Here is a 27,539-nt window from a genome sequence, read left to right as displayed (position 1 = left end):
ATGTCCATGGCAAAGAGTGCCAGGAGTCCCCAGGAAGCTGTTGACCTCGATCTGGACCTCAGGTCCCCTCCTGAAAGTGCCAAGAAGCTGCCGAACAAGGACTCCGGTTTCTTGGATGGAAGCCCTTCCGAGTCACCCGGCTTGGAGACGACCAAGGGCATAACGTGAGTGCTCTTTACTGCCATCTCCATTTCTGCCTTCCAGCCTGGAAGCTTGCAGCGACAAGAACCCCGAGAGGTGTGTTGACCCCCAAAGCATTGTGCACATGGGGAGACCAAGGCTTCAAGAAATGCAGTCGGAGGCTGAGTCAACTTGAGAACTTAAAGGGGCAGGAGGGGGGACTGTCAGAAAGCCCTCAAGATACAGTGATCTAGCCCCCAACACATGCACATGGGGGACACTGAGGCACCTTACCCCAGGCCACGCCCTGGCTCATTGGTAGGATGGGGGCTGAAATCCAGTACTGGCCCTAGAGTCTGTTTGTTTGTTTGCTTGTTTTTAACTGAAGTACAGCCCTAAAGTCAGTTTATTTTATTTTTATTGAAGTGTAGCCCTAGAGTCAGTTTTGCTTCTGGCTGGCCCTGATAGTGTCTGGGAGGGAGGCAGAATCCCCAGCTTCTTGGTATAGAAGGTGACGCTTGAGCTAAAACCACAGACAACAAAGCATTGCCTCCTCCCTGCAGTTACCTGGCCTCTATTTCAATTGACAACTGCAGTGACAACATCAGAAGCACAGTATGTAGAACAGTCTAGTTTCTTCCCCCTTCCTGGGTCTGTGTCGGGGGAAGGGGAGATCTCTGGCGAGGCTTTCAAACCATGACAAGGAGGGATGTACTCAAAGCAGGGAAACCAAGCTACAGGCTCCAGCTCCCTTCCTCTCCACCCTTCAAGCAGCGTGGCTAGTGGCTGACGGGCATGGTGGTAAAGATCCTGCAGCTTTATGAAGAAAACACTGACCCTGTCAGTATAGTAGAAAGGACATATGCATCCAAGAAGGTCTGCTCCTTCTTTTTCTAAGCCTCAGTTTATCCCCATATGCAAAACAGGGATACATTGGTGGCAATGTGAATTTAAGGAGGGTGGCTATGGAAATTAAATCTGAAAGATTGAATGTTGTAGGGGTCGGGGGACAGTGTACAGCAAAGAGGAAGAAGTTATGATAAAGGGGCAGGCAAAGCTGCTCCCATGCCACCCCGCAGGACGATTTGGGGATGGACACAGTGACTGACATTATGACATGGTTCGCTTGCCCCAGGACTAGTCCTGGGAATTGCTAAGAATTCACAATACTGAGAGTGAGCCCTTCAGGACTTGGGACCATCCACTGCTGAGGTGGGGTATTTCAGAGTTTTCATTATTTAAAAAAATTTTTTCCACACCATGGGACATATGAGACCTTAGTTCCTCAACCAGGGATTGAACCTGCAAGCCTCTAATTGGAAGCAAAGAGTCTTAACCACTGGACCACCAGGGAAGTCCCTGTTCAGTTCAGTTCAGTTCAGTCATTCTGTCATGTCCGACTCTTTGCGACCCCATGAACCGAGCACACCAGGCCTCCCTGTCCACCACCAACTACCGGAGTCCACCCAAACCCATGTCCATTGAGTCAGTGATGCCATCCAACCATCTCATCCTCTGTCATCCCCTTCTCCTCCTGCCCTCAATCTTTCCCAGCATCAGGGTCTTTTCAAATGAGTCAGCTCTTTCCATCAGGTGGCCAAAGTGTGGGAGTTTCAGATTCAATATCAGTCCTTCCAGTGAACACCCAGGACTGATCTCCTTTAGGATGGACTGGTTGGAAGTCCCTGAGGTGGGGTATTTCTCAATCAGAGACCTTGAGGGAACCAATTAGCTCTTATCTCCTGAGCTAAAACATAGTTAAATGGTAATTTGAGCTATGTAAGAATCAAAAGTATAAAGCAAGTCAGAACTTGCTCCTAGTTAGGAGGGAGGTAATAAACAGGTCAAGTAAGTATGGTACCTGTGGAGTATATTCACCTGGGTTTGAATTCCCACTTTAGCTACTTACCAGCCAGAGCAGGTGATAGAACTTCTCAGTACTCTAGACTCTCCCCTGTGAAATAACAGTCAGGTCCTCCCAGGTTGGCTGCAAAGGACATCGTGGAGGAAGCCCCCAAGTGCAGTGCCTGCAAGCTGATGGCCACAACTATAATGACATTCCAGAGTCACTAAAGGAGTTAGGACTAGCACCCAGGTCTCCTGCCTCCCAGCCCAGTGCTTTGCACAGTTCACCACATTATTAAGTTGCCTGAGTGGTCTAAATTCTGATTTCCTAAGTCCTTTAGATAGAAATTTCCAAGTGACCCATTGACCGTGGTTGCCAAACAAACCCATCATTGGAGAACCGTGGGGTGCAGTGCTCTGTCAGCGATGTTGACACCCACAGGGTGAGAGAAAAGCATGCAAAGACTCTCCTACCCTCTTTCTTTCCCCCGCAGTTTTCCTCTTTAACCCTTAACAAGTCAATGGGCAGTTCCTCAGGAAACTAGAGGATTCAGGGATTAATATAAAGATACAGGTGTTTGGGACAGGTCCTTCAAAAATACCATTCCTCCTAATATTTACAGAGGCCTAGCAAAACAGACATGCTGCCCACTATAACACAGCTAGTTAAATTGTAGCCTTGGGTTTTTTGTTTGTTTGCTTGCTTTTGGCCAGGCTGTGTACACCAAGATCTGGTTGGGATCTTGGTTCCTCAACCAGGGATTGAACCCAAGCCCCCTCCAGTGGAAGCATGGAGTCTTAACCACTGGACTACCACAGAAGTCCAGCCTTGGGTTTTAATCCCTGATTGTCCAACCCCAGAGACCAGGCTTTTTCCAGAGTACTTCTGCCGTTTTGAGCAGTAAGTCTCCTCACTGGAAGGCTCTCATGGGAAATTGGTAAAGTTTCTCAACTTGTAAGCCCAATACTCAGTTTAACCTGGTCTAGCTTCCCTGGTGGCTCAGAGATTAAAGAACCTGCCTCCTATGCGGGAGACCTGGGTTTGATCCCTGGGTCGGAAAAATCCCCTGGAGAAGGAAATGGCAACCCACTCCAGTATTCTTGCCTAGAGAATCCCATGGACAGAGGAGCCTGGTGGGCTACAGTCCACGGGGTTGCAAAGAGTCGAACACAACTGAGCGACTTCACTTTCACTTTCTTTTTCAAAGAGATATGAAGATAGGTTGTTAATTCACCATCAAAGAGAGTATATGTTTCTCCTTAATGGTTTAGACCTTGTCTTCTGGACCACCTTCACATCTGTCTTAAAGAAAGTTCTGAAATTTGGGTTTTGTTTTTGTTGGAAGTGGGAGGAGACTTGCCATTCCCCAGTTTGATGTCCTGGCCTGAGGGGGAAAAAAAAATCTCTCTGGAGCCCAAACCCGAAATTACCCTGTCCTAGCAGATACCCACCTGGGGGCCCAAGTCACTTGATTTCTTTACCAGAAGTCACATGATTTCTGTTTGCTGCCTCCCCTTTCCCCTTTCCTCTGAGTTCAGTTCTGTATCTGCTAATGATACCGTGACCATGGGCCCTCTCTGAGCCTTAGCTTCCTCTATTATGAAATGGGGCTGTCTCTTTAACTCATCTATCTGAACTCCTTTCCTGGAGACAGCCTAGTAGAAGTGAGGTGAAGAACAGAAACTCTGAGACAGTTTCTGGGTATATATACCCAGAATATCCTTAGATAGTCCATGGGGTCGCAAAGAGTTGGACACAACTGAAACAACTTAGCACACACACATCCTTAGATAAGTCTATTTAAAAAAATCTCTATTCCTCAGTTTCTTCATCTGCAAAAAAGGTAATAACGTACTTTCTCATCATCACAAGAAGATTAAATGAGATAATGCATGAAATCCTTAGCATAATGTCTGTTATATATTCTAGCAAGTGTTCTAATGGCATATGTTAAGTGTGAGCTGTTAAAACTAATGCATGCATGCTAAGTCACTTCAGTCATGTCTGATTCTGCGACCCCATGGACTATAGCCTGCCAGGCTCCTGTGTCCATGGGATTCTCCAGGCAGCAATGTTGGAGTGGGTTGCCATGCCCTCCTCCAGGGGATGTTCCCAACCCAGGGATCAAACCCACGTCTCCTGCATTGCAGGCAGATTCTTTACCACTGAGCCACCAAAAAGAAAGAAAGTGAAGTCGCTCAGTTGTGTCTGACTCTTTGCAACCCCATGGACTGTAGCCTACCAGGTTCCTCCATCCATGGGATTTTCCAGGCAAGAATACTGGAGTGGGTTGCCATTTCCTTCTCCAGGAGATCTTCCCAACCCAGAGATTGAACCCGGGTCTCCCGCATTGTAGGCAGACACTTTACTGTCTGAGCCACCAGAGAAGCCCCTAAAACCAGGATAGTGCAGGGCAAATTGGGATGCTTGGTCACCCTACATGAGATCCAGAGTGCCTGAAAAGGCCATGGAGGCTGAGATACAGACAGGAGTCTACTTATGGACCAGCTCAACTCAGGCATGGCATGCTGGAATAGGATGCCTGTTGGATCTCCTCACCTCTGTGCACCCACATGCTCATGTCTTTTTCCTCTCCTCTTTTAGAGCATTCCAGACCTTGGTTCACCTGGTGAAAGGCAACATGGGCACAGGGGTCCTGGGACTCCCGCTGGCTATGAAGAATGCAGGCATCCTGGTAAGAGGGGCTGCTGAAGGTGGGTTCAGTACAACTGGATAGTAGCTGGGAGTAGGAGGACAGGGTTTACGGTGGCCTACAGTGAGCAATCTTTCTGAAATGCAACTTGGAGTCTAGACATCTAAGCTGGGTTTGAATTCTGGGTGTGCCACAGACTTTGAGTGGCCTTAGCGAGTCAGTCTGGAGAAGGCAATGGCAACCCACTCCAGTACTCTTGCCTGGAAAATCCCGTGGACAGAGGAGCCTGGTAGGCTGCAGTCCATGGGGTCAAGAAGAGTTGGACATGACTGAGAGACTTTATATTCACTTTTCACTTTCATGCATTGGAGAAGGAAATGGCAACCCACTCCAGTGTTCTTGCCTGGAGAATCCCAAGGACAGTGGAGCCCGGTGGGCTGCTGTCTATGGGGTCGCACAGAGTTGGACACGACTGAAGTGACTTAGCAGCAGCAGCAGCGGGTCAGTTGTCCACAGTCCAGGTGTCGTTTCCTCCCTTGTGCAATGCTAGGGTTGGACCATAGCTGGTATTCCAACTATGTTCTATAGAGCACTACCTCTCAGGGACACTCAGAACCCACAAGGATCAGAATTCTGAGTCCCTTACTCCCACCACAGCACCTCATGGTAATTGCTTTTTGCACTTTATTGGAGTACTACTTGAGATCACATTTGAAAGAATACATAACATTGTAAGCCAACTATACTTCAAGAAAGAAAAAAGAAAAGAAAGAATAAATGTTACTGCTAAAAAAGGCTCACAAACCAGTTTGCTAGAAAGTTCTCTGATTCCTGAGTAATATCTGTGCTACCAAATCTCTCCTCTCCGTGTTATTCACAAACTCATTCTCTCCTCTCTTCCCTTGCCCCTTGGCCCGTCCTCCAGATGGGCCCACTCAGTTTGCTGGCCATTGGCTTCATCTCCTGCCACTCTATGCACATCCTGATCAGGTGTGCCCGGCGCTTCTGCCACAGGTGAGGAAAACAGCATCTTGTCAACTCCCTCAGTACTTGGTTCTCAGAGACATCCCAGAAACATCCCAGGTAATAAGATTTCACTTCTTAATGTCCTTCAACAAGGCCCAGAAAAACAGAAAAGCATTTGGGGCAGGGACCTAAGGAGGCTCTTCCGTGACTCATTAGCTGATCTCAGTCAGACCATTGTGCTTATCCAGCTGGCTCATCTGTAAATTGGACATAAACAATCCATGCCTAACCGTGCCTCAGAGAATTGCCGTGAGGATCCAATAGAATCATGGATATGAGAACACCTGTACCTATGCAATATGTGTGTTATTACCCTTGTTATGTAGTCACCGCCCCGATTGACAGGTAAGGAAAACAAGCCATCAGGGAAATACCACCAGGTGTCAAAAGTCTGAACTAGAACTTGGGTGCCTGCCCCAGTGTTCTTTCCATTCCAGCTGGGTTCTGCCTTGCTATGTGTCTCCTGACTTTTCAGTATGTGATCTTAGGTTAAACTGCCTCCCGCTAACTGTATGCACTCTCTTCTGCAGGTTCAATAAGCCTTTTATGGATTATGGGGATACAGTGATGCATGGACTAGAAGCCAACCCCAGCGCCTGGCTCCGAAACCACGCACACTGGGGAAGGTATCTTATTCTTCCTTTGCCCAAAGTATGAAGAACATGTGACTGTCAGGGCTGCCCTCTTCCCTGCAAAGTTGGCTCATGTGATACAGAACAGTGGACTTCACATGAAAGGAGTTCAATGGCAATCTGCCTGATCCAGCCTTTTTCCTTATGTATACAGAGGGCTCATTCCTTTGCTGTCCAACTTTAATTTCATTCATCTTTTTATTAAACCACATTTATTTAGTTGCAGCTGCCTACCAGGCCCCAGAAATACTGTAGAAAACCAGGCAAACAAAGCTTTGCCCTTGCAAAATCCATAGTCCAATGGGAAACACAGACCTTAAACAGTTACTTAATAGTCACTGGGATAAGTACCATGAAGGAAGGAAGGAAGTACTAGTTGTTCCCAAGCAGGTAAGAAGAGGTATGTGGGTTCAGGTAGACTTCCTAGGATGTAACAGTTGAGATTAGGTCTGATAGAAGGCATTCTTAGGAATAAGGAATTACCTGGGGGAAAGTGGGCAGGAGTCTGAGGGGCCTCCCAGGAAAAGGACCAAAATATGAAGGTCCTAAAGCAAGAGGGAGAATATGACAGTTTCAGGGCAAAGAAAGACCAGGTGGCTTGATGGCAGATGATGCTGAAGATCCAGGGCCCTATCCAGGTCTACGTTTTAGACCCTCTTAAAGGTCTTGTTCTTTTCTTAAAAGCAACCAAGAAACCTTTGGAGGGTTTTAATCAGAGGCTTTCCTGTTTTAATCATATTTGCATTATCTGAAGCTCTATCTGGCTTCTTTAAGGAGAATAAATTGTAAGGAAGCAAAAGTATACTTAGGCCCATGAAAGGGCTGTTGACAACATCCTGGTGGCAGGTAACAGTGAAGGCTGGGTCCAGGCTGGTGGCAGTGGGAATGCAGAAAAGTGAATTTGGTCATTAATTGGATATTCGCATTGTGGGCAAAGGAAAGTGCCAAGGTAGACTTCTGGTGACTTCTGTTTTGGATATACGAGCAGTTGCATCAAGTGGGTAGTTATATGTATAGGGTTGAACCTATCTTCATGCAGGAGACACTGAATTGAAGTCATTAGCTATGAAGCCAGGGGACAGAAAAGGTCTCTTAGGGAGAAAGTATATAATGAGAAGAAAATAGACCAAAAAAACCAAGACATTGATTCCTTGGTGAGCTCAAGTCTTCCTCCTGCAACTGCCGCTTTTTTTGCTTTCAGAGATGGTAGAAAATCAATGCCTTCTGTCCCCTGGTTTTTCTTGTTTAGTCACTAAGTCATGTCAAATTCTTTGCAACCCCATGGACTGTAGCCCACCAGGCTCCTCTGTCCATGGGATTTCCCAAGCAAGAATACTGGAGTGGGTTGCCATGCCTTCCTCCAGGGGATCTTGCCTGGGATCAACCCCATGTCTCCTGCATTGCAGGTGGATTCTTTACCGCTGAGCCACCTGGGAAGCCTCTGTTCCCTGGTACTTAGGAGTAAATCTACTCTTTTGTCTTCATTTCCAGACCTCTCCCCACCTTCTCTACTCTTTTATGCACATCTCTAGATTATCAAAGTCTCTTTTGAACTGTGATATTCCAAACTGCACTACCTGAGGTGTGCCTTGCCCATGAGCATCATGGGTCTGGTGCCTCTCTTGACCCGAAGCCCCTTCACACATTGCATTATAAATTCAGTCTATGAGCAGACTAGAAAGGTTATGGGATAATTATCAGGATTTTCCCAACTGTGTAACCCAAGAGGAGGCTTTTGTCTGTCGAAACCCCTCAGATCCTTTGACTCATTGTTGAGCATATAAGGTAGATTTTCCTGCTCTATTTAAGAACACCACTCCATTAATTATCTCCTCTCCTATAACCTGAACTTCTTTTTGAACTATGAATTCTTCCTCCCAATGTTGAAATGTGTTCCTATATCTCCATCTTAAAAATAAATAAATTAATAAAGCCCCCTGGACCATATACCACCCTCTATCTCATATTCATTTTCTGATTATTCAACAGATATACACTACTAAATATCTGCAGTGTATTAAGTGAAGTCACTCAGTCATGTCCGACTCTTTGCGACCCCATGGACTGTAGCTTATCAAGCTCCTCTGTCCGTGGGATTTTCCAGGCAAGAGTGCTGGAGTGGATTGCCATTTCCTTCTCCAGAGGATCTTCCCGACCCAGGAATGGAACCCAGGTCTCCTGCATTGCAGGCAGACGCTTTACCGTCTGGGCCACCACTGTATTAGAAGTACTTTAATCAGTGGGTTTACAGTGATAAACAAATGGGGTACCTTCAACACTGGAACTCACACCCTAACTTCATGAAAGAAAAGCTCGCCCTCTGACTTTACTTCCACACACCCCATCACACCTCCTTCGTGGGTCCCCTGGCTCTCCTGTCATATACTTCTACCAAAGTCCTTTCCACTAGTGTCCTAAAAGAAATCTCTGATACACCTTCTTTGCCCCAGAGAACCTCTCGGAGGCAGTAGGGACAACTGACTGTTGTCTTCTTTGAATGTTTTCTCTACACTTGACTTCTGTTAAGCCCCCTTTCACCCTAGTTTTCCCACCTACCTCTCTGGCCATTACTTTGCAGGCTTTTTTGTTTCTATTCTCCTTTTAAATGTTGGTATTCTCTAGGGTTTGGAACACTGCCTTTTCTTCTCTGTACACTTTCCAACACTGATTCACCTTCTCAAGGATTTATCCACTACCTGAATAAAGGTATTTTGTCCTTTATCCATTACCTGGATAAATAATTTGTCTATTTCCTGGACAAATCAGCATTTTCAGATCCCAGTGTATGGCTGAATGTCTCCTGTAGGAACCCAAGCTCAACCATTCAAGTACTGAATGTGCCATTCCTCCCCTTCCCTAAAGCCTCTTATTCCTTCTGAGTTTCGCTGTTCATTTTGTTGTCCAGGACAAACAACTTGGCACTTACCTTAGGTCATTTCCTTTTTCCTTTCCCTGGGTGTAGGTGGTCACCAGGTTCTGTAAGTTTTTGTTACCTAATGTCTCTTAAAATGTTTTCTTTTCTCTCACTTTAACGACCATGGCTTTGTCCAGGTAGCTGCCATCTTTCACCTCCGTTATCAGGTCTTCCCACCCTCAGTCTTGGCCCCTCAGTGGACTCTCCACATGCCTGCTGTAGAACTCTGCCTAATCCCTCTGCTGAAATGCTTTTTCATCACTTCCTCCTCATCATCTGCTCCTCCTCTTTATTCCTTTTCTTTCTCTTTCTTCCTCTTCCCAAGGGACTCTGCTCAGGTATTGGCTTTTCTAAAAAGGCTGTTTGCTCCCTAATTTGGGTAAATTGCCCTTTTTACCATGGCCCTTAGGACCATGTTATTTATTTATTTATTTTTTTGTCTATCTCATCCACTAATCTCTCAACCAGTAGAGGAAGGGGCCGTGTGTTATTTGTCTGTGTATCCTTAGGGCCTAATATGGTGTCCGGCACTGGTAGGAAAAAGTTTTAATGATCGCTAATAAGCTGACCCTACTGCCTTGTATCGGTTAGTATCAGCACAGAGCTGGGTATGGGGCAAGGTTTCTCATGATGAAGAATTTTACCACTTGCTGAGCTCAGAGTGTGGGGGTGATTTAAAAACATGTTTTTAAAAGAACTATTGTTACATCCCTTCTTACTACTGCATTGTTGATTGTGGTGGCAGGACCGAGGGTGCTGGTCAAGGGTCACCAACCCCTGAGGACAGAAGCGGAAATGACAAGTCAATTCTTCTTTTATAACAAGTTTTTTCTTTCTCTCTGCTCTCTTTCAGGCGTATCGTGACCTTCTTTCTTATAGTCACCCAGATGGGCTTCTGCTGCGTATACATTGTGTTTCTGGCTGATAATTTAAAACAGGTAGAGTCTTCTAGAGAAGGTGAGAGGGAAAAAGATCTGCAAAAGGAGGATCCTCTCTTTTTAGTTGTTCAACAAATGGCTTCTTCTCTTTGGGCCCTAGTGTCCTCATCATGGGGCGCCCCAGGTGGCACAGTGGTAAAGAATCCATCTGCCAATGCAGGAGACACAAGAAATGAGAGTTCAATCCCTGCGTCAGTAAGATCCCTGGAGAAGGAAATGATAACCCACTCCAGTATTCTTGCCTGGGAAATCCCATGGACAGAGGAGCCTGGTAGGCTATAGTCCATGGGGTCGCAGAGTTAGATATGACCGAGCATGCATGCACACACGTATTCTCATCATACAATGAAGGCTATAGTCCATGGGGTTGCAGAGTTAGATATGACTGAGCATGCATGCACACGCATATTTTCACCATACAAAGGAAAGTAAACTAGATGTTATCAGTGAACACAGACTTCCCCCAGTTCACGTATCTGCAGATTTCTGTAAGTGGTTACTTTTCCACAGTACCTTTTGTCCAAGAGTTGTCTTAATCATCCTTAACTCTTCTTAAACTGATAACAGGTCTTTTCAAATGATGCCTAATCTTTGGGTCATCTTTATTACCTTTAATTGCTTCATCTTTATGGTTTAACAGTTTTTGTCCCCTAGAAATTCTTTCAATCTGACCCAGAGGTTATGTCGTAGTAATTTGAACAAAATAATATGGGTCATAACAGAGATCATCCTTAGTTAATCAATAAGCTTAACAAAGAACACTGTTCTTTAGGGCTTTTTTTTTTCCTTAATGTAGTATCAGAAATTTGGAAATGTAAAAAAAGAAAATTAAATAGAAGGAAAAAATAGTAAGAATTCAAAGTTAGCTTCTATTATATGTCAGGTATAATGCTGATCATTTTATAAGCTTTCCCTCATTTAGTTCTCTCCATGGTCTTATCAGGGGCTTCCCTGGTGGCTCAGATGGTAAAGAATCTGCCTGCAATACGGGAGACGTGGGTTTAATCCCTGGGTTGGGAAGATACCCTGGAGGAGGGCATGGCAACCCACTCCAGTATTCTTGCCTGGAGAATCCCCATGGGCAAAGGAGCCTGGCGGGCTGCAGTCCACAGGGTCACAAAGAGTTGGACACGACTGAATGACTCAGCACACATGGTCTTATCAGAGTAGGTACTGCAGTTATTCCCATCTTGCAGGTGAGAAAAGTGATGTTATGAACTCTATAATTTATATAAATAGGGTCACAGAGTAAAGGTTAAAAACATAGGCCTCTTAACATCACAGCTCTATTTTTTAAACACTATGCTGTACTGCTTCTCAAAGTAAAACAAAAGTATTCTTAATCTAACACTCATTGGTATTGTTTTATTTTTAATGACACTTTGGTTGCTCTTTATCGTGTTTATTTATTACTAGGGAGTTCGAGAATCTTTTCATATATTTATTGGAAGTTTGTACTTTTCTTCCTTCTCTTTTTTTGGTTGTGCTAGGTCTTTGTTGCTGCATGCAGGTTTTCTCTAGGTGTGGGAAGCAGGGGCTGATCTTTGTTGCAGAGCACAGGCTTCTTACTGCGGTGTCTTCTTGGTGCAGAGCTCAGGTGCTGGAGCACAGGCTCAGCGCGTGCAGCATGCGGGCTGAGTAGTTGTGGCACACGGGCTTAGTCGCTCCAGGGCAAGTGGGATTTTCCTGGACCAGGCATCAAACCCGTGTCCACTGGGTTGGCAGGCAGATTCTTATCCACTGTACCACCAGGGAAGTCCTGTTGTTGTGTAAAATGAACATTCACTGATTAGCATTTCTCAATGTTCTTAAAAATTTTTGTATAATTAAAAATTTTTTATTTGTTTGGCTGCACAGAGTCTTAGTTGTGGCACATGGGATCTTTGATCTTTATTGCAGCATGTGGGATCTAGTTCCCTGGCCAGGAATGGAACCCAAGCCCCCTGCATTAGGAACGAGGAATCTTAGCCACTGGACCACCAGGAAAGTCTCTAAAATAATTTTTAATAGTTTTATAATTTTCCATCACAATGAATACTTAATCTTTTATCATCTGATATTGTTTCCCTTTGTTTTTCTACTATAATCTATACAAATCTTTGTATATCTGTTTATTTCTTTAGTAAATGTATATTTTAAGTAAAATCACTGGATCAGGGAGTTTGATATGAAGGCTCTTAATTGCCACGTTGCTGCTCAGAAATCAGTCTGACACTAGCAGAACTTTGTCAGTCATCTGCCTAGAGACAAGGTGAGTGTTGTCTCAAGGACTTTGCAGACTAAGTGGGGATGTGCTCTGAGGCATATGAATAAAGCTAAATATCAATATAATATTTTGGTGCTGGATCAGGACTCCATTAATGCCCTGAAGTTGGGCATGCTTAATTGTGGACTAAGGTGCAGAAATGTATGGGAGCAGGAGAAATTGTTGGAGCAAGGGAAGGCTCCCTTGAGAAGACGCATCTGAGCTGGGCATTGAAAGGTAGGTTGAATAAGAGCTGGCAATCAAGGTAGGAGGAGGAATAAACACCCGGAGGCAGGAATGTATGGGACTTTCTCAGGAAAGGCAGTACAAGTGGTTACAGAAGGTGTGGGCCTTAGGAGAGGAAGAGCCTTCACAGTTGAATGGGTCCATTTATGCCAGGCTTTGAATACCTGGCTAATTTTCCAAGCATTTTTCCTATTGTAGTAAGGAATCAAAAAAAAAAACAAGACTTGACAATTGATTTACGTATTCATGATTTGTTAAATGAAAAGGAGATTTCAAAACAAGAGTATATGTTATGATTACAGTCTTGTAAAATGAAAAGGATGTGTGTAATATATGTAATCTGTGATATTGCAAAGCATTACCGTGCTACCCATGGGTACTGAGATTACCATTGCTTCTTCATTTTCTTCTTGCTTAACTCCAGTTTCTAATTGTTCTACAATGAATTGTGTTGCTTGCACATATCTATTGAGTCATGGTGATTCCAAAGGAGGGTGGTACCCTCCCACCTACCCCCACTTTGCCAGGGGGCTGTATGTAGAGTGTACAGGGGCTGTTGCATGTTTGCCACAATGACTGGGGGGTGCTAATAGCTTCTGTTGGGTGGCATTCAAGGATGCTAAATGTCCTGCAAGGAATGGTCCAATGCTCACAAGGAAGAGTTCTCTCACTCAAAATGTCAGTGTTAGTCTAATTAAGAAACAACAATGAGCTGTTTCGGTTACAAGCAGAAGAAATGGATTCAGTGGAACTTAAGCAGAAAATAAGTTTAATGGAACAAGATTGGCTTACATCCAAATGACAGAGAAAACTTTAAAAAAATGGGTTTCAGAAAAGGACAGGAAGAAGAACCAGGCCATCAAGGGAGATGTTGATAGTAGAACTGATGAGCACTCTCCTTGGGGATTCCCTGTCAGAAGTACTGTTTGCCCCTTTCCAGTTCTGCCTGTTGTCATTTTCCTATAGATTCAGATTCCAGGGAGAGATGTGAGTGCCCCTGCTTGAGTCAAGGGCCAGTCCTTTGGCTCTACCACATGATTGTGATTTACAATCCACCAAGGCTGTATTCAGGTGAGAGAGAATGCACCAAAAATAAATCAAAATCAAGAGGAATGGATTCCAGGTTGCCAAAAGCCAATGAAGAGCCACTCTAAGTTTAGGCATTTATGCTTATTAAAGTTATTTCTACAGCTTCTTTTGAGGAAATATGATGCAAAAGATTTGCAATAAGAAGTCCTAAAGTCACTCTAACTCACTGTAAGACCTGGGCATGTGAGACAGGCCAGCTGTTCATGAGGGAGTCTGATGATGGGCCAGGCACTGAGCTAATCCTGTGGCCATATTGCTCTTCCCATTCCTCTCCCAGGTAGTGGAAGCAGTGAATAGCACAACCAACAACTGCTATTACAAGACAGAGATTCTGACGCCCACCATGGACTCTCGACTCTACATGCTCACCTTCCTGCCCTTCCTGGTACTGATAGTTCTCATCCGGAACCTCAGGGTCCTGACTGTCTTCTCCCTGTTGGCCAACATCACCATGCTGACCAGCTTGATCATCATTGTCCAGTACATCGTCCAGGTTAGCATACCACACTCTGACTCCTCCAACGAGCAGAGCATTTTATCAGTGATAGACTGACGCTTGGGGCCATCCCTAAGGGTAGGTATGTATGCACTTAAGTCTGCAGCTTAGAACTCACTTTATTGTAGGATTTCTTCCACAAAGATGTCTCTGTGCACTCTCATTCTTCAGGATGTCTCTTCTTTCATGTAGCTTCTCCAATACTCATTTTATAGCAAATCCTGGTTTTAGGAGAAAAACTGTACTTTTCAAGAAAAATATCTTGAATGGTGAATTACAGACCATTTCTATAACGGTTGGAGAGCAGCAGAAGGCAAATAAAAAGCAGGATTTTCTACCAGAGCTAAACTTTATTGAACTAGTCTTACATCCTCTAAGCTGCAGGCCCAAGTAATTCCAAAATTATCCCTAGGAAGTTCAAGAGAAAACAATGACAACTAATATTTAGTTGTAGAGGTATAAATAGAGAGCCTTGAAAGACCACAAATGAAGCTACCATGATGTAAATCACACATCTTTGAAGTTGAGTTATGGGTATTGATTTTCCATTAATTTCCTACTTTTCTATCCTTTCCAATTTTTGTTTCATAATAGACAAGACTACATAGAAATTTAAACCCAAAAGATCCAGGTAGTATATCTATAAAACATCTGAAAGGTATTAGGCATAATACCTTTCAGATGTTTCCTTCTTTCAGAGGTCACAAGAAAAAAAGTTCTATTGTCCATAGAATTTAGTAAAGGTAACAGATTAGCCAAATATTTTAGGATAAACTCAGATAAGTCTTAAAGCAATATTGATAGATTCTACAAAATTGAATTTCCCAATGAAACAGCTACTTCTGATTAATTATTGGACTATGCCAGAGGTTGCTCAATTAGAGAAATGGTTCTGTAATTTTGATCTGTCATAGTAGTTCACAAGGTACTTTAATAAAATATTTATTCCACACACTTTCCTTCTATTTGTAGCTCACTGAAGAAGAAAAGGGAACTTTAATACTTAGCTAACTTACTAGACTTTGGGCTCCCTAGAATGTCACTGTAACTGTGGTCACAGTGATTTCCAACATCTGTATCCACTGCTACATGCAAAATGTTCTTGGGCACTTTAGACTAGTACTAACCTGTGTTGTATAAGATTTTCTTCTGGAGAATTCTGATAAATTAGACACCCTCCATGAGATCCTGATACTTCAATACTCTGATAATACCTCAATCTTTCTTTCCTCTGGCTCTTTGGTATTGGGCAGTGTTAAAATCAACTTTGATTATTGCCTGCTTCCTTTTGAAGTTTTATGAATTTCTTGACATTCAACTTTTTGTTCTTATAATTCAGCTATATTCTCAGAATACTCTCCCTCTTAAGGGAGCCCAAACATGCTTTAAGAGTAAATGTCTTATCGTATTTCTCTCATAGGAAATTCCAGACCCCCGCCAGTTGCCACTGGTAGCAAATTGGAAGACCTACTCGCTCTTCTTTGGAACAGCCATTTTTTCATTTGAAAGCATTGGTGTGGTAAGGTTTGAATTGAGGTAGACTCTCCCAGGTGCTGTGGGTGATGGCCTTCTGAACAGGAGCTGGGAGCTCTGGATTTCTGTGTGCAAGAGAGAAACTAACGTCTGACTTCACTTGGGTCAGTTTTCACCAGCAGGAGAAAGCAGGTTATCATGACAGAGAGGTTAGAATGGTCAGGATATAGTTTTATTCCTGTCCCAATACATTTATTAAACATTTATCTTCATATCAACATACATTTCCTAATCTTTAAAAATCAAGATAAATGGAGGTGTACAATTTAAGTTACAGGATTTTTATGAAACATAAAAAAGTGTGTTTTTGGAAAGTATAGTATATTTACAGTGGAATATTGTACAGTCTCTACTTCCACACTTGAAAAAGGAAAGTGCTGTGTATAATTTTTTCTTCCAGTTTTTTGAGATATAATTGACATATAGCACTGTTAAAGTTTAAAGGTGTATGGCATAATGATTTTACTTATGTAGATCATGAAATGATTATCATAGGAAGTTTAGTGAACATGCATCATCTCATATAGATATAAAATTAATCAAGTAGAAAAAATTTTTTCCTTGTGATGAGAACTTATGATTCACTTTAACCTTCATATACAGTGTTAATTATATTTGACCTACAGCACTATGTTAATTCCTGTTGCTTACAACAAATTTAGTATTTCTGTGGGTTTCAAAATGATCACCATGATAAATCTAGTAATGATAATGTCACAATACAAAGATATCACTTAGTTACTGACTATATTCCCCTTCAAAGTTATTACATAGTTATTGACTGTATTCTCTGTACTACACATTTCTCACCTGTGACTCATTTATTTTGCAATGAGTAGTCTGTGTCTCTTTGTGCCTCTATGCTTTTTACATTTACTATTAATTTATATACAGTACAATTCACTTTTATTTGATGTACATTGCTGTAAGTTTCAAGAAATGCGGAGTCATAGATGTACCACAGTCAGGACGCAGAACAATTGCCCCACCATGAAAAGCTGCCTTGTGTTGCCCCTTTTGCAGTCCACTTACCCCCACTCCCGTTAACCCCTGGCATTTACCTTCTGTTCTGTCTCTATTGTTTTATTTTTTTCCAGAATGTCATCCATATGGGATCAGATAGTATGTAACTTTTTAAGCCTTGCTTCTTTCACTTAGCTGCATGTAAGGTCATCCACATCGTTGCATGCATCAGGACCTCATTGCTTTCTACCCCTGAACATCCACGCATGAGCAGTACCATGATTTGCTTATCTATCGCCTGTTGAAGGACATTTAGGTTGTTTCTGGTTTCTGATGATTATGAGTAATGCTACTGTAAGCATTTGTATATAGGGTTTTGTGTAAACATATGTTTTCATTTCTCTAAGAATAGATTTTTTAGGTCACATGCTAATGTATGTTTAACTTTATAGAAAATTGCCAAACAGATTTCCAGAATGGCTGTACCATTTTTGCATTACCACCAGATGTACAAGAGTTAAGAGTTCCTTTGTATCTTTGCTGATTCTTATCTGTATTTGTAATGTTTTTCTAAATTTAAGCCAATCTAATAGGTGTGTGGTGGTATTTTATTGTAATTTCATTTGCATTTTACTGATGACCAGTGATTCTGAGTCTCTTTTTTATGGTCTCATTTGATAGCTGTATATTGTCTTCAGTATAGTTCCTGTTCAGATAGTTTGTGAATTTTTAAAAAACTGAATTGTTGTCTTTTATTGTTGAGCTTTAAAAATCTTTGTATATTCTAAATGCAAATCCTTTATTAGACATGTAATTTGCAGATATTTTTTCTAGTCTGTAGCTTATCTTTTCAGTCTCATAACAGTGTCTTCTCTAGAGAAAAAGTTTTAACTTTGATAAAGTTCAACATATCAAAAATTTTCATTTATGGATCTTACTTTTCATGTTTTCTCTAAAATGCTTTGTCTAATCCAAGGTCACAATGATTTTTCTATTATTTCTTGTAAATATTTTGTTTTCATTGTACATTTAGATCTATGATCCATTCTGAGTTAATTTTCATTAAAAGTGTCTATATGTTGAAGTTCAGTTTTTAAAGGATGCCCAATTATCCCTGCATCATTTGTTGAATAGACTGCTCTCCATTTGAATTACCTTTGCATCTTTGTAAAAAGCTAATTGGTATAAGGGTATGGGTCAGTTTCTGGACTTTCTATACTGATTCATTGATCAGTGTGTCCATCCTCTCATGAATACCAAAATACCGTGATAGCACAAGCTTTATCTTAAAATCATGTCATATTAGAGCTCCAGCTTTGTCCTAATTAGTATTTGTGTGATATATCTTTTTTTCTTCCCCTTAATGGACATATATCAAAGAAGCCCCTTCAATAGGGGTTCTCAGTTCTAAAATTTCAGCTTGGTTCTTTGGTTCTTATTCTTTCAGCTTCTTTACTGAGAACTTTTGTCTGTTGATTTGTTTCAATAGTGTTCTCCCTTACTTCAGAGCACTTGGTAATAATAATTGCTTTAAAGTCTTTGATATTTCCACAATTTGAGCATATTAAGATTGACATCTGTTATCTTATCCCTTAAGAAGTGCTGAGATTTTCCTGGTTCTTTGTATGTTGATTAATTATAGACTGTATTCTATACATTTTGAATATTATTTTATGAGTCTCTGGAGCATGGTAAAATCCTCTGAAGAATATTGATCTTTTATTTTAGCAAGCAATCAATCTGATTAGATTAAGACCACAAGTCCTGATCCATCTTCAGGAGATCATGGTTTTATTTATGTATTTGTTCATACATAGTTTTATTTGCAGGATTGACAAGGATGCAAGGTATAGAACAGAGGTAGCTTCAGCTGTACTTTCTTTAGTATAAATCTTTGATCAGTTTGCTTCACACACTGGTTTTGTTCAGACCATGTATTAACCTCAGTGTTCAATAAGCATATCACAGCTTAGACCATGGTTTTAATATCAGACTAGTTTTCTATCACTTTAAAGTGATACTTGGCTTCACCTTGCCTTTATACTACCCAGAGACCAGATGTTCTCAAAAGCTTTCCTTTGATGCTTCACATCAGTTCCACATGTACAGCTCAGGGCTGAGCCCAGATTTCATCCACAGATTTAGAGGGTCGCTTTCTCTGGCTCCCTCCTTTCTGTGTTTTCCTGCACACTCACCAGTGTTCTGCACAGTCATTCAGCAGCTTCTTTTTCTGGTCCTCTGGCTAGAAAGTCAGGGTTTCAGCCTCCCTACCCATCTATCCAGTTCTTGACTGGACCTCACTCAAGGGTGAGTATCTAAAGTAAAGAAAGGAGGAAAGGGTAATAGGGATTCCTTCCATGGGCATGCAGCCTGTGTGGTCACATGGGGCCCTGCCTTTTAGAAGGATCCCACTCTTGGTTTAATGCCCTGCATTCATCATACTGAAATTCTTGACCTTTGACCAAGTGGTTCTTCATTGTCATTCTGCACTGGGCCCCACAAATTATGTAGCCAATCCAACTCCCCTCTTACTCTTTGGACTCTCAAAGCACCTTTTCCCTGTTCCTCTGCTCCAAGAGAATTATTGTGTCTCAGATTTTTAGGTGCCTCTGTAACCACTGCAATCACTGGTATAGCAGACTGTTGCTCTGTGCCTGAGACTTGCCTTGGGGGCACGGCTTGGAGAGTAAAAAGGAAGCAGGAATACTAGGAATTCTCTCCATGCTCTCCGTCCCACAGGGTCCCCTATTTTAGGTCTTCCAGCCAGAAAGAGGGTTTCTGCTTGATTTTTTTTTTCCATTTGCATCCACAACATAGTTCTAGGATTTGGGCTCTCCTTAACTAGGAGATACAAGAAGAAAAAAAAAATCAGGAAACTCATTGCCATAAAGGCCATTTTTACTGGTTTTGAGCAATTCACCTTCTATTATATATTTTTCAGAGTCCATGGCTAGTTGCTTAATATATTCTGTCCAGGGCTATTAGTCTTAATCAGTGAGAGAGAGACGACATAGTATGCTTACAGCATCTTAATGAAACTGCAAACAGTGGCCAAACAAAGCACCCTTGCTGGCCAGGTTGGGCCACCCAGGAGTTGACCTCCTTGGTCTGGTCAACCTGCAGAGCTCTTCCAGCTCTGAATGGTCCAAGGATCATTTTGTGACTCCAGGCCTGCCTTTCCTTTTTTCCCTTTAATTGTGGTAAAATGTACCTAAAATTTACCATCTTAACTTTTTAAAATTAGTTTATTTTTTATTGAAGAATAATTGCTTTACAAAATTTTGCTGTTTTCTGTCAAACCTCAACATGAATCTGCCATAGGTATACATATATCCCATCCTTTTTGAAACTCCCTCCCATCTCCCTCCCCATCCCACCCCTCTAGGTTGATACAGAGCCCCTGCTTGAGTTTCCTGAGCCGTAAGTGTACAGTTCAATGACATAAAGTATATTCGTATTATTGTACAACCATCATCACCATCCATCTCTTTTCATCTTGCAAAACCAAAACTGTGTACCCACTAAACAATAACTCCTCATTTATCCCTCCCCTGGCCTGTGGGAATCACCAGTCTACTTTCTGACTCTGAGTCTGACTACTTGGGTTACTTCAATGAGTGGGATCACACAGTGTCTGTCATTTTGTGACTGGCTTAGTTCATTTAGCTTATGTCTTCAAAAGTTGTGCATGTTGGGCATATATCAGAATTTCCTTTCTTTAAAGGCTGAATAATATTCCATTGTGTGTATGGACCACACTTTGTTTATCCATTCCTTCATCAGTGGACATTTGGGGTGCCTCGAACTTGTGGCTACTGTGAACAATGCTGCTGTGAATGTAGGTGTACAAATTTCTGTGCATGTTCCTACTTTTGATTTTGTGTACATACTTCCAGAAATGGCATGCCTTCCTCTTGATGCCCATGTTCCTCTTTTTCCTCCTTTCTTCTTGCTGCTACTGCTGCTAAGTCGCTTCAGTCATGTCCGACTCTGTGCAACCCCATAGATGGCAGCCCACCAGGCTCCCCCATCCCTGGGATTCTCCAGGCAAGAACACTGGAGTGGGTTGGCATTTCCTTCTCCAATGCATGAAAGTGAAAAGTGAAAGTGAAGTCACTCCGTCGTGCCCGACTCCTAGCGACCCCACGGACTGCAGCCCACCAGGCCCCTCCGTCCATGGGATTTTCCAGGCAAGAGTACTGGAGTGGGGTGCCATTGCCTTCTCCTTACATTGTGGTATTTCTTTAGGTTCTGCCCTTGGAGAACAAGATGAAGGATGCCCGCCGCTTCCCAGTCATCCTGTCTTTGGGAATGTCCATCGTTACTGCCCTCTACGTCAGTGTCGGGTCTCTGGGCTACCTGCGGTTTGGAGATGATGTCAAGGCCAGCATAACCCTTAACCTGCCCAACTGCTGGTAACTCCATGGGTCTCAAGTGGTGGGGACTCAGAGCCAGTGGGCACAGGAACATATAGGTCACTTTCTCCTCCCTTCCACAGAAGGCAAACTGAGGTCTGGAGGGCATCCACAAGGAGAAACAGAGCTGTCACGGGAACCCTGGGCTCTAGATTCTCTGTCCAGGGAGCTCTTCTTCAACAACAGTCTCCCATGTTGAGTGAGGCCTTGATAGCTTAGTGCGAGGAAGGACATGATTTAGGAAAATAGGGGGAAAGTCAGAGTCCTTGGTCACCTAAGGAGAGAAAGGAAGAGGCACAGAGGCCAAGAGGCAGAGAGAGGAACCAGTGGGCAGCTCCAATTACATTTACTAAGGCTGTACTACCAAGTCTTGCAGAGTAGCTAGGATGAAAAAGTAGTAAAACAAGAAGTAATGAGGGAGGACCATTGGAACCTGGAAAATGTTTATATTTAAGTGACCCAATTCATACAACAGTTAGCTGACCCAGACTTCAATAATGCAGTATCTCAATAGATAGATGATCCCTATCACATTGTGCATCATTTTCTCCCACACTGAGGCATGTCATTCATTACAAGATACCTGTCTTTTGAAGGGTCACTTGGAGGCTTAAGTTATCTAAGTGGTGCTCCTTTCCCAAGCTGATCAATATCATTCATCAAGCAATTATTGTATCCCAATTACATGCAGATGAAAGTGTAGACACATGGTGATGGGAGGGTATTGATGTGAGCAGACTATAATTTTGAGCTTCATGATCTTTTCAGCTTGTGATCCAATGGAAATGGGGAAGGGATAGTGTATGTACACAAATGTAACTTAATGAAAAAAGAAGCCCTCCAGAATAGTGGAGAGGCCTGGAGGACTCCCCAGTAGAAAAAGTACATTGGAGTGGGAGTACAGGGGATCATCCTGTCCAATGAGATGGCTCCATCCAAACAAGGACAACTGCAGCACCCTGGATCCAGGTCCCAGTTACACCAACCCTTAGCTTATGGTCATGGGTGGTTTATTTAACTTCTCTGACTCTCATTTTCCTCTTCTAAAAAACAGAGTTATCATGTGGATCACGTTGGATATGTCTAAAGGCATCTGGCATGTAGTGCTTCCTTGGGAATTTCAAAAAAAAGGTGGGGACTGCACAGATGGAGGGAGTAGAGAGGGTGTTCCAGGCAACAGAACTAGTGTAAGCAAGAAACCCAGAAATGTGAAAGTTAGCCTTTGTAAGGAATGGACTGAGTATGCACAGACAGGTTTACTCAACAGGCCAGATGCATCTACCACATTATTGAACTAAAGGGGAAAAGCCTTACCTCCGTAGGTCATAAAAGGCATCAATAACACTCAACACCCCCCATCATGTGGTCTCTCTGCCCCTAGCCTGAGACCTCTAAGTAACCCTGTCTCTTCTTTTATCCCTCTTTGTAAACTACCTCTTCCCCCAAGGATTTGGGATTCTGCAGTTCTTTCAGCCTACTTGAAGTATTTGTTGATATGCCAACAGTTTTGAGGGATCCAGAGAATTCCTAAGAACACACAGAGATTACAAAGGAGCAGATCTTTTAGACCCAGGTCTTCACTACTTATCACTTGTATCTCCCTGAGCAAGGTACCTGGCCTGAACTTCTCTTTCCTAAAATCTAAAATCCAGCCTCAAGTGATAATGGTTTGTGAAGGTGTTATTTATACCCATACCCGAGATTCTTTTTAGAGGTAACCCTCTCAACTGCTTCCATTTGAATCTGTGACGATTCTGTCTCTTACCACTGCATGCTCTACCGTGACTTCCTCTTGCAGGTGGTCCCTCCCCATCATTTTCAGACAAGGAAACATTTGCCCACAAAACTGTTCCAAGGTCAGAGGTTAATGTACAAAGATTCCAGGTGTCAGAGCACGTTGGCCTTGAGAGCACTGCTCTGGTTTGTCCTGCAGGCTGTACCAGTCAGTCAAGATCCTCTACATTGTTGGAATCCTGTGCACCTACGCCCTGCAGTTCTACGTCCCTGCGGAAATCATCATTCCCTTAGCCACCTCCCGCGTGTCGAAGCGCTGGGCCCTGCCTCTGGACTTGTTCATTCGCCTCGCCATGGTCAGCCTGACATGTGAGTGGAAGGCAGAGCGCCTGGTTTTTCCAGAGAGCTATCAGGAATCAGCCAGATGGTAGACGATAGTCACAATAACCAGCATTAATTGCATACTGTAACTGCATTTCTGGGGCCATTCTAAGGCTTTCAGAGTAGTAATTCATTTTATTTAAGCTTGAGGAATAACTTCATTCTTACATCTACCTAATTAGATAGATTTACTGGTGTCCAGCTTGAGGGAATAACAACTTATCAAGTAATAATTACAAAAGAATTGACTTTCATTAAACACCTACTGTGTGCTGTCCTCTGAGCTAAGCTCTTTCTCTCCTATATTTCATAATATTTTCTTCAGTCTTTGCAGGAACTCTTATGATGTAGGACTATGATAAACTCTACATTAAATGAGAAAGCTGAAGGAGGGAGTGAGAAGCAATTGGACAGGAAGTGCCAGAGGTGGGATTTGAACCCAAGTCATCTCAGTCCAGACCCATCACAGTTTACCTCCAGGACAGAGGTTGAAAATGGTGGCCAGTGGCAGCCCTCCTTGTGCTCTAGGCCCTATGATCCAGGGTTCCCCTCACTTTTAGTATTTTAGTGGGGGTGAAGATGATAGAGATTCCTGCATTGTGTGTGCTCTGGCCCCCTGTACCTAAGGCTCCTTTTAATTGTGATTCTTGTTGTGCTAGACCAGCCCATATAAATCACGGGACACGGATTTTCTTCCTTTGAAATCATTTATTCCCAGTTTGTCCTTGGAGGCAGGGACACCACCATACAGAATATTAGAGACTCTAGAAAGATCAGTGAATTTGCCTTAGATATGAAGATAACAATTCCTTAAGCTTTTGCATTTGCCCCAATCAGTACAGTAAAGAATCTGCCTGCAATGTGGGAGACCCAGGTTTGATCCCTGGGTTGGGAAGATCCCCTGGAGAAGGGCATGGCAACCCACTCCAGTATTCCTGTCTGGAGAATTCTATGGACACAGGAGCCTGGCAGGCTGCAGTCCATGGGGTCTCAAAGATTCCGATACGACTGAGTGACTAATGCTTTCACTTTCTTTTCAATCAGTACGTATGCAAACAAGTAAAAATAATAAAGTAGGAACTTCCCTGGCAGTCCAATGGTTAAGAATCCATGCTTCCACCCTAGGTTTAACCCCTGTTGTTGTTCAGTCGCCAAGTTGTATCCGACTCTGTGACCCCGTGGACTGCAGTACTTCAGGCCTCCCTGTCCCTCACCACCTCCCAGAGTTTGCCCATTTTGATCCCTGATCAGGGAACTAAGATGCTGCATGCCACACGGTATGGCCAAAAGACAAAAGAAAAACAAATAATAAAGTAATAGTGAAGTAATAATAAAAATAACTTTTCTGAGTGCTTTGCATGAATTAACTTCTTTAAGACTTTAAAACCATTTGCAGTATGAACAATAATACCTAACAGGATAGACACCATCCCCATTTGGCAGATGAGGGAAAAAGCTGAGAAAGAGTTGGAGACTTAACTCAAGGCCACACAGGGAGAATCCTGCCTTCCAGTCCTGATTTGTGCTGTTATACCACACTCCATTGTAGCAGACCTGGGGGAAGCTTCTGTGTTTTGCTTGTAATCAGGATAATTGTCCATCAAGTGAAATAAAAAATGTAAAAGCCCAGGCCTATAAAACATCATACAAAACACATATATATTATAAATCATATAATTTCAGGATCTTTAGCTTTAAGTGTTTCTTTGTTAGACATTTTATGACATGTATGTAAATCTTGGAGAAGATACTCCTTTAAAGGAACCCTGTAATCTTATTCCCACTGAAGACCCCCTTTCTCCTGTGAGTAATTACTCATTCTAATTGTTTGCAAGTAAGAGGTGTTTGTAGTCCTGTTAATTATTAATGTTAGTTCCACAAAGGCAAGGGGTTTCTTCGTCTGTTTTGTACATTGATATATTCCAAACAGCTGGGACAGTTCCCAGCACTGTTGTTTAGTGTTATTTATTAAGTAAAAGCTTAATCATTAAACATGTAGAGATTTGAAATGTACCTCTGTGGCATGAAAATTATCTTAAACTAAAAACATTAGTACAAGTAGCCTCGGGGGAAAACCCTTATCTAAATGTCCTTTGTGAATTAAGCAGAATATTCTGAAAAATACAGGCACCATAAATCCCCTTTCTGGGAGATTTTCAGTCAGAGAGACTAACCATCATCACAGTCTAAGTAATTTAATTAAATAACATGGAAGCTCTCCCCCACTTTAATTCCTCTTTTGAAGTGAGTATGTAAATCCCTATCTTTGTTTAGGGACCCAGTTCATATGAAGGCTGTGTGTGTTTGTGCTCAGTTGCTCAGTCATGTCTGACCCTTTGTGACCCCATGAACTGCAGCCCACCAGACTCCTCTGTCCATGGAATTTTCCAAGCAAGAATACTGGAGTGGGTTGCCATTTCCTCCTCCAGGGGATCTTCCTGACCCAGGGATCAAATATCTCTTGCATCCCCTGCATTGGCAGGAAGATTCTTTACCACTGCGTGGCCTAGGAAACCCCATATGAAGGCTTCCTAACCCTAAATCAACCTTGTCTTTCCTTCTGTTAATCTGCCTGTTGTCAGTTAAATTCAAAGACCCCCAAACACTGAACCTAAATGAGAAGAGGGAAAGTTTTTCTTTTCAATAATATTAATGTCTGTATTTGAAAGATGATTGAAAGGAGACACACTATAATTTTAATGTGTAACCTTTAGTGAATGTGGTTGGTGGTATTATAGGAGTTTCAGCTTTTCTTTATGTAGCTGTATGTGTAAGAAACAATTGGTATATGTTTTAATTAGAGGATTTTTAAAGCAAAATTTAAGACTTTGGCTAAGCCCAGAAAGTTCCATCTATCCTGTATCATCTCCTGCAGGCATCTTGGCTATCCTCATCCCCCGCCTGGACCTGGTCCTCTCCCTGGTGGGCTCCCTGAGTGGCAGTGCCCTGGCCTTCATCATCCCACCCCTCCTGGAGATCAGCACCTACTACTCAGAGGGCCTGAGCCCCATCACCATCATCAAGGACACCCTGATCAGCATCCTGGGCTTCGTGGGCTTTGTGATGGGGACCTACCAGGCCCTAGATGAGCTGATCCAGTCAGGAGACTCTCCCACCTTTTCCAACTCCACTATTTTTATTCAGTGAATATGGCACTGCTTCTTTCCACCAGCACCTTGACATTTAATGACACAAATCTCTTTTATGTGCATTATCTGTATTTTGGGGCTTTACCTTTCTCTGGGCTAAGTCACAGTGAAACAAGCACGGACTTACCAAGATAAGGTCTAGGTGGTAATTTAAAAATTTTTGTGTGTTTACTTCTTTTCTTTCCATCTCTAGCTTTCCCCTACACTGAGAGCTCTCCCTCTGAAGGCTCTTGATTCCATCCAACTTTTTGGCAGTTCACATGATGAATTTCTTACCTTGAGTGGGGCTATGCAAGAGGAAGCCAACAGGGGGGATCCAAGAGGCAGCGACTGACAGAAGGAGGGGCAGCCTGCTAAGGCTACGGTGATTTGGTAAAGGGTGTCCTTTTTTCCAGTGGACATAATCCATAATCCAGCAAAGTGTGAATAGCTCCAGCATCAAAGCGGTAGGATCCAGAGGTCCAGTGCAAACTGCAGCTGTCAGACAGAAAAGAGCCATCATGTTTAAATCAAGGGCAATAAACTTTCTCGACAGCTGGATAAAGTTTTGGCCCAGTTCAAAGATCTCAACAAAGCAGTCCTCATGAAAGTAGATGTGCCAATGGTGGGGGCAGGGTTGTGGGGGTAGGCAGGAGCTAAACAATGACACTATTTCATTATTTACCTCTTGATTCTTGTTATTTTTAACCTCTTAATTCTTGCAACAAGCATTCTTGCTTACCCACCACACACCAAGCAAAGTTCAAGGTTCTTAATAGATTGCAAAAATGGCCTCAAATTCCTCTTGACAATGTCATGTTGCAGCTCCTCCCATCAAGAAGTAAATCTGTATCTCTGCCCTTTGAATCCTGTTATGGCCTTGTAACTTGCTTTGGCCAATGGGACATTAGAGAATGTGATGCAAGCAGAGGAATGGTGATGGCTCATGCATTGGAACATTCATCATCATGCTCTGTGGAGCCAAGAGCACCAGGTGTAGAAGCCAGGGCTAGCCTACTGAAGGATGAGAGACTGTGTGGAGCAGAAATTAATCATCCCAGTTGAGCCCCATCTCCCAGAACAGCCAGACCGCCAACATCCTAGACACGAGTGAAGTATCCTAGACTATATCTAGCCCCAATCACATTGGCCCAGACCATAAGTATTACTCAGATGAGCC

At 42.8% G+C, this 27,539-nt stretch overlaps 1 protein-coding gene across 1 annotated transcript; it reads left to right on the top strand.

Annotated features, from left to right (window-relative positions):
* Positions 1 to 26,378, top strand: SLC36A2 (solute carrier family 36 member 2). The gene is made up of 10 exons (XM_005897319.2): positions 1 to 164; positions 4,571 to 4,661; positions 5,545 to 5,633; positions 6,176 to 6,271; positions 10,045 to 10,129; positions 13,987 to 14,202; positions 15,626 to 15,724; positions 20,950 to 21,116; positions 23,050 to 23,219; positions 26,107 to 26,378. Exons 1-10 carry the CDS (start codon positions 1 to 3, stop codon positions 26,376 to 26,378), a joined length of 1,449 nt encoding a protein of 482 aa, XP_005897381.1.
* The last annotated feature ends 1,161 nt before the right edge of the window (positions 26,379 to 27,539 follow it).

Source organism: Bos mutus, chromosome 7, assembly GCF_027580195.1.
Source record: "Bos mutus isolate GX-2022 chromosome 7, NWIPB_WYAK_1.1, whole genome shotgun sequence".
NCBI lineage: Eukaryota > Metazoa > Chordata > Mammalia > Artiodactyla > Bovidae > Bos > Bos mutus.
The sequence above is the reverse complement of the archived record's forward strand: the minus strand, read 5'-3'. Positions and strand labels throughout refer to the sequence as shown.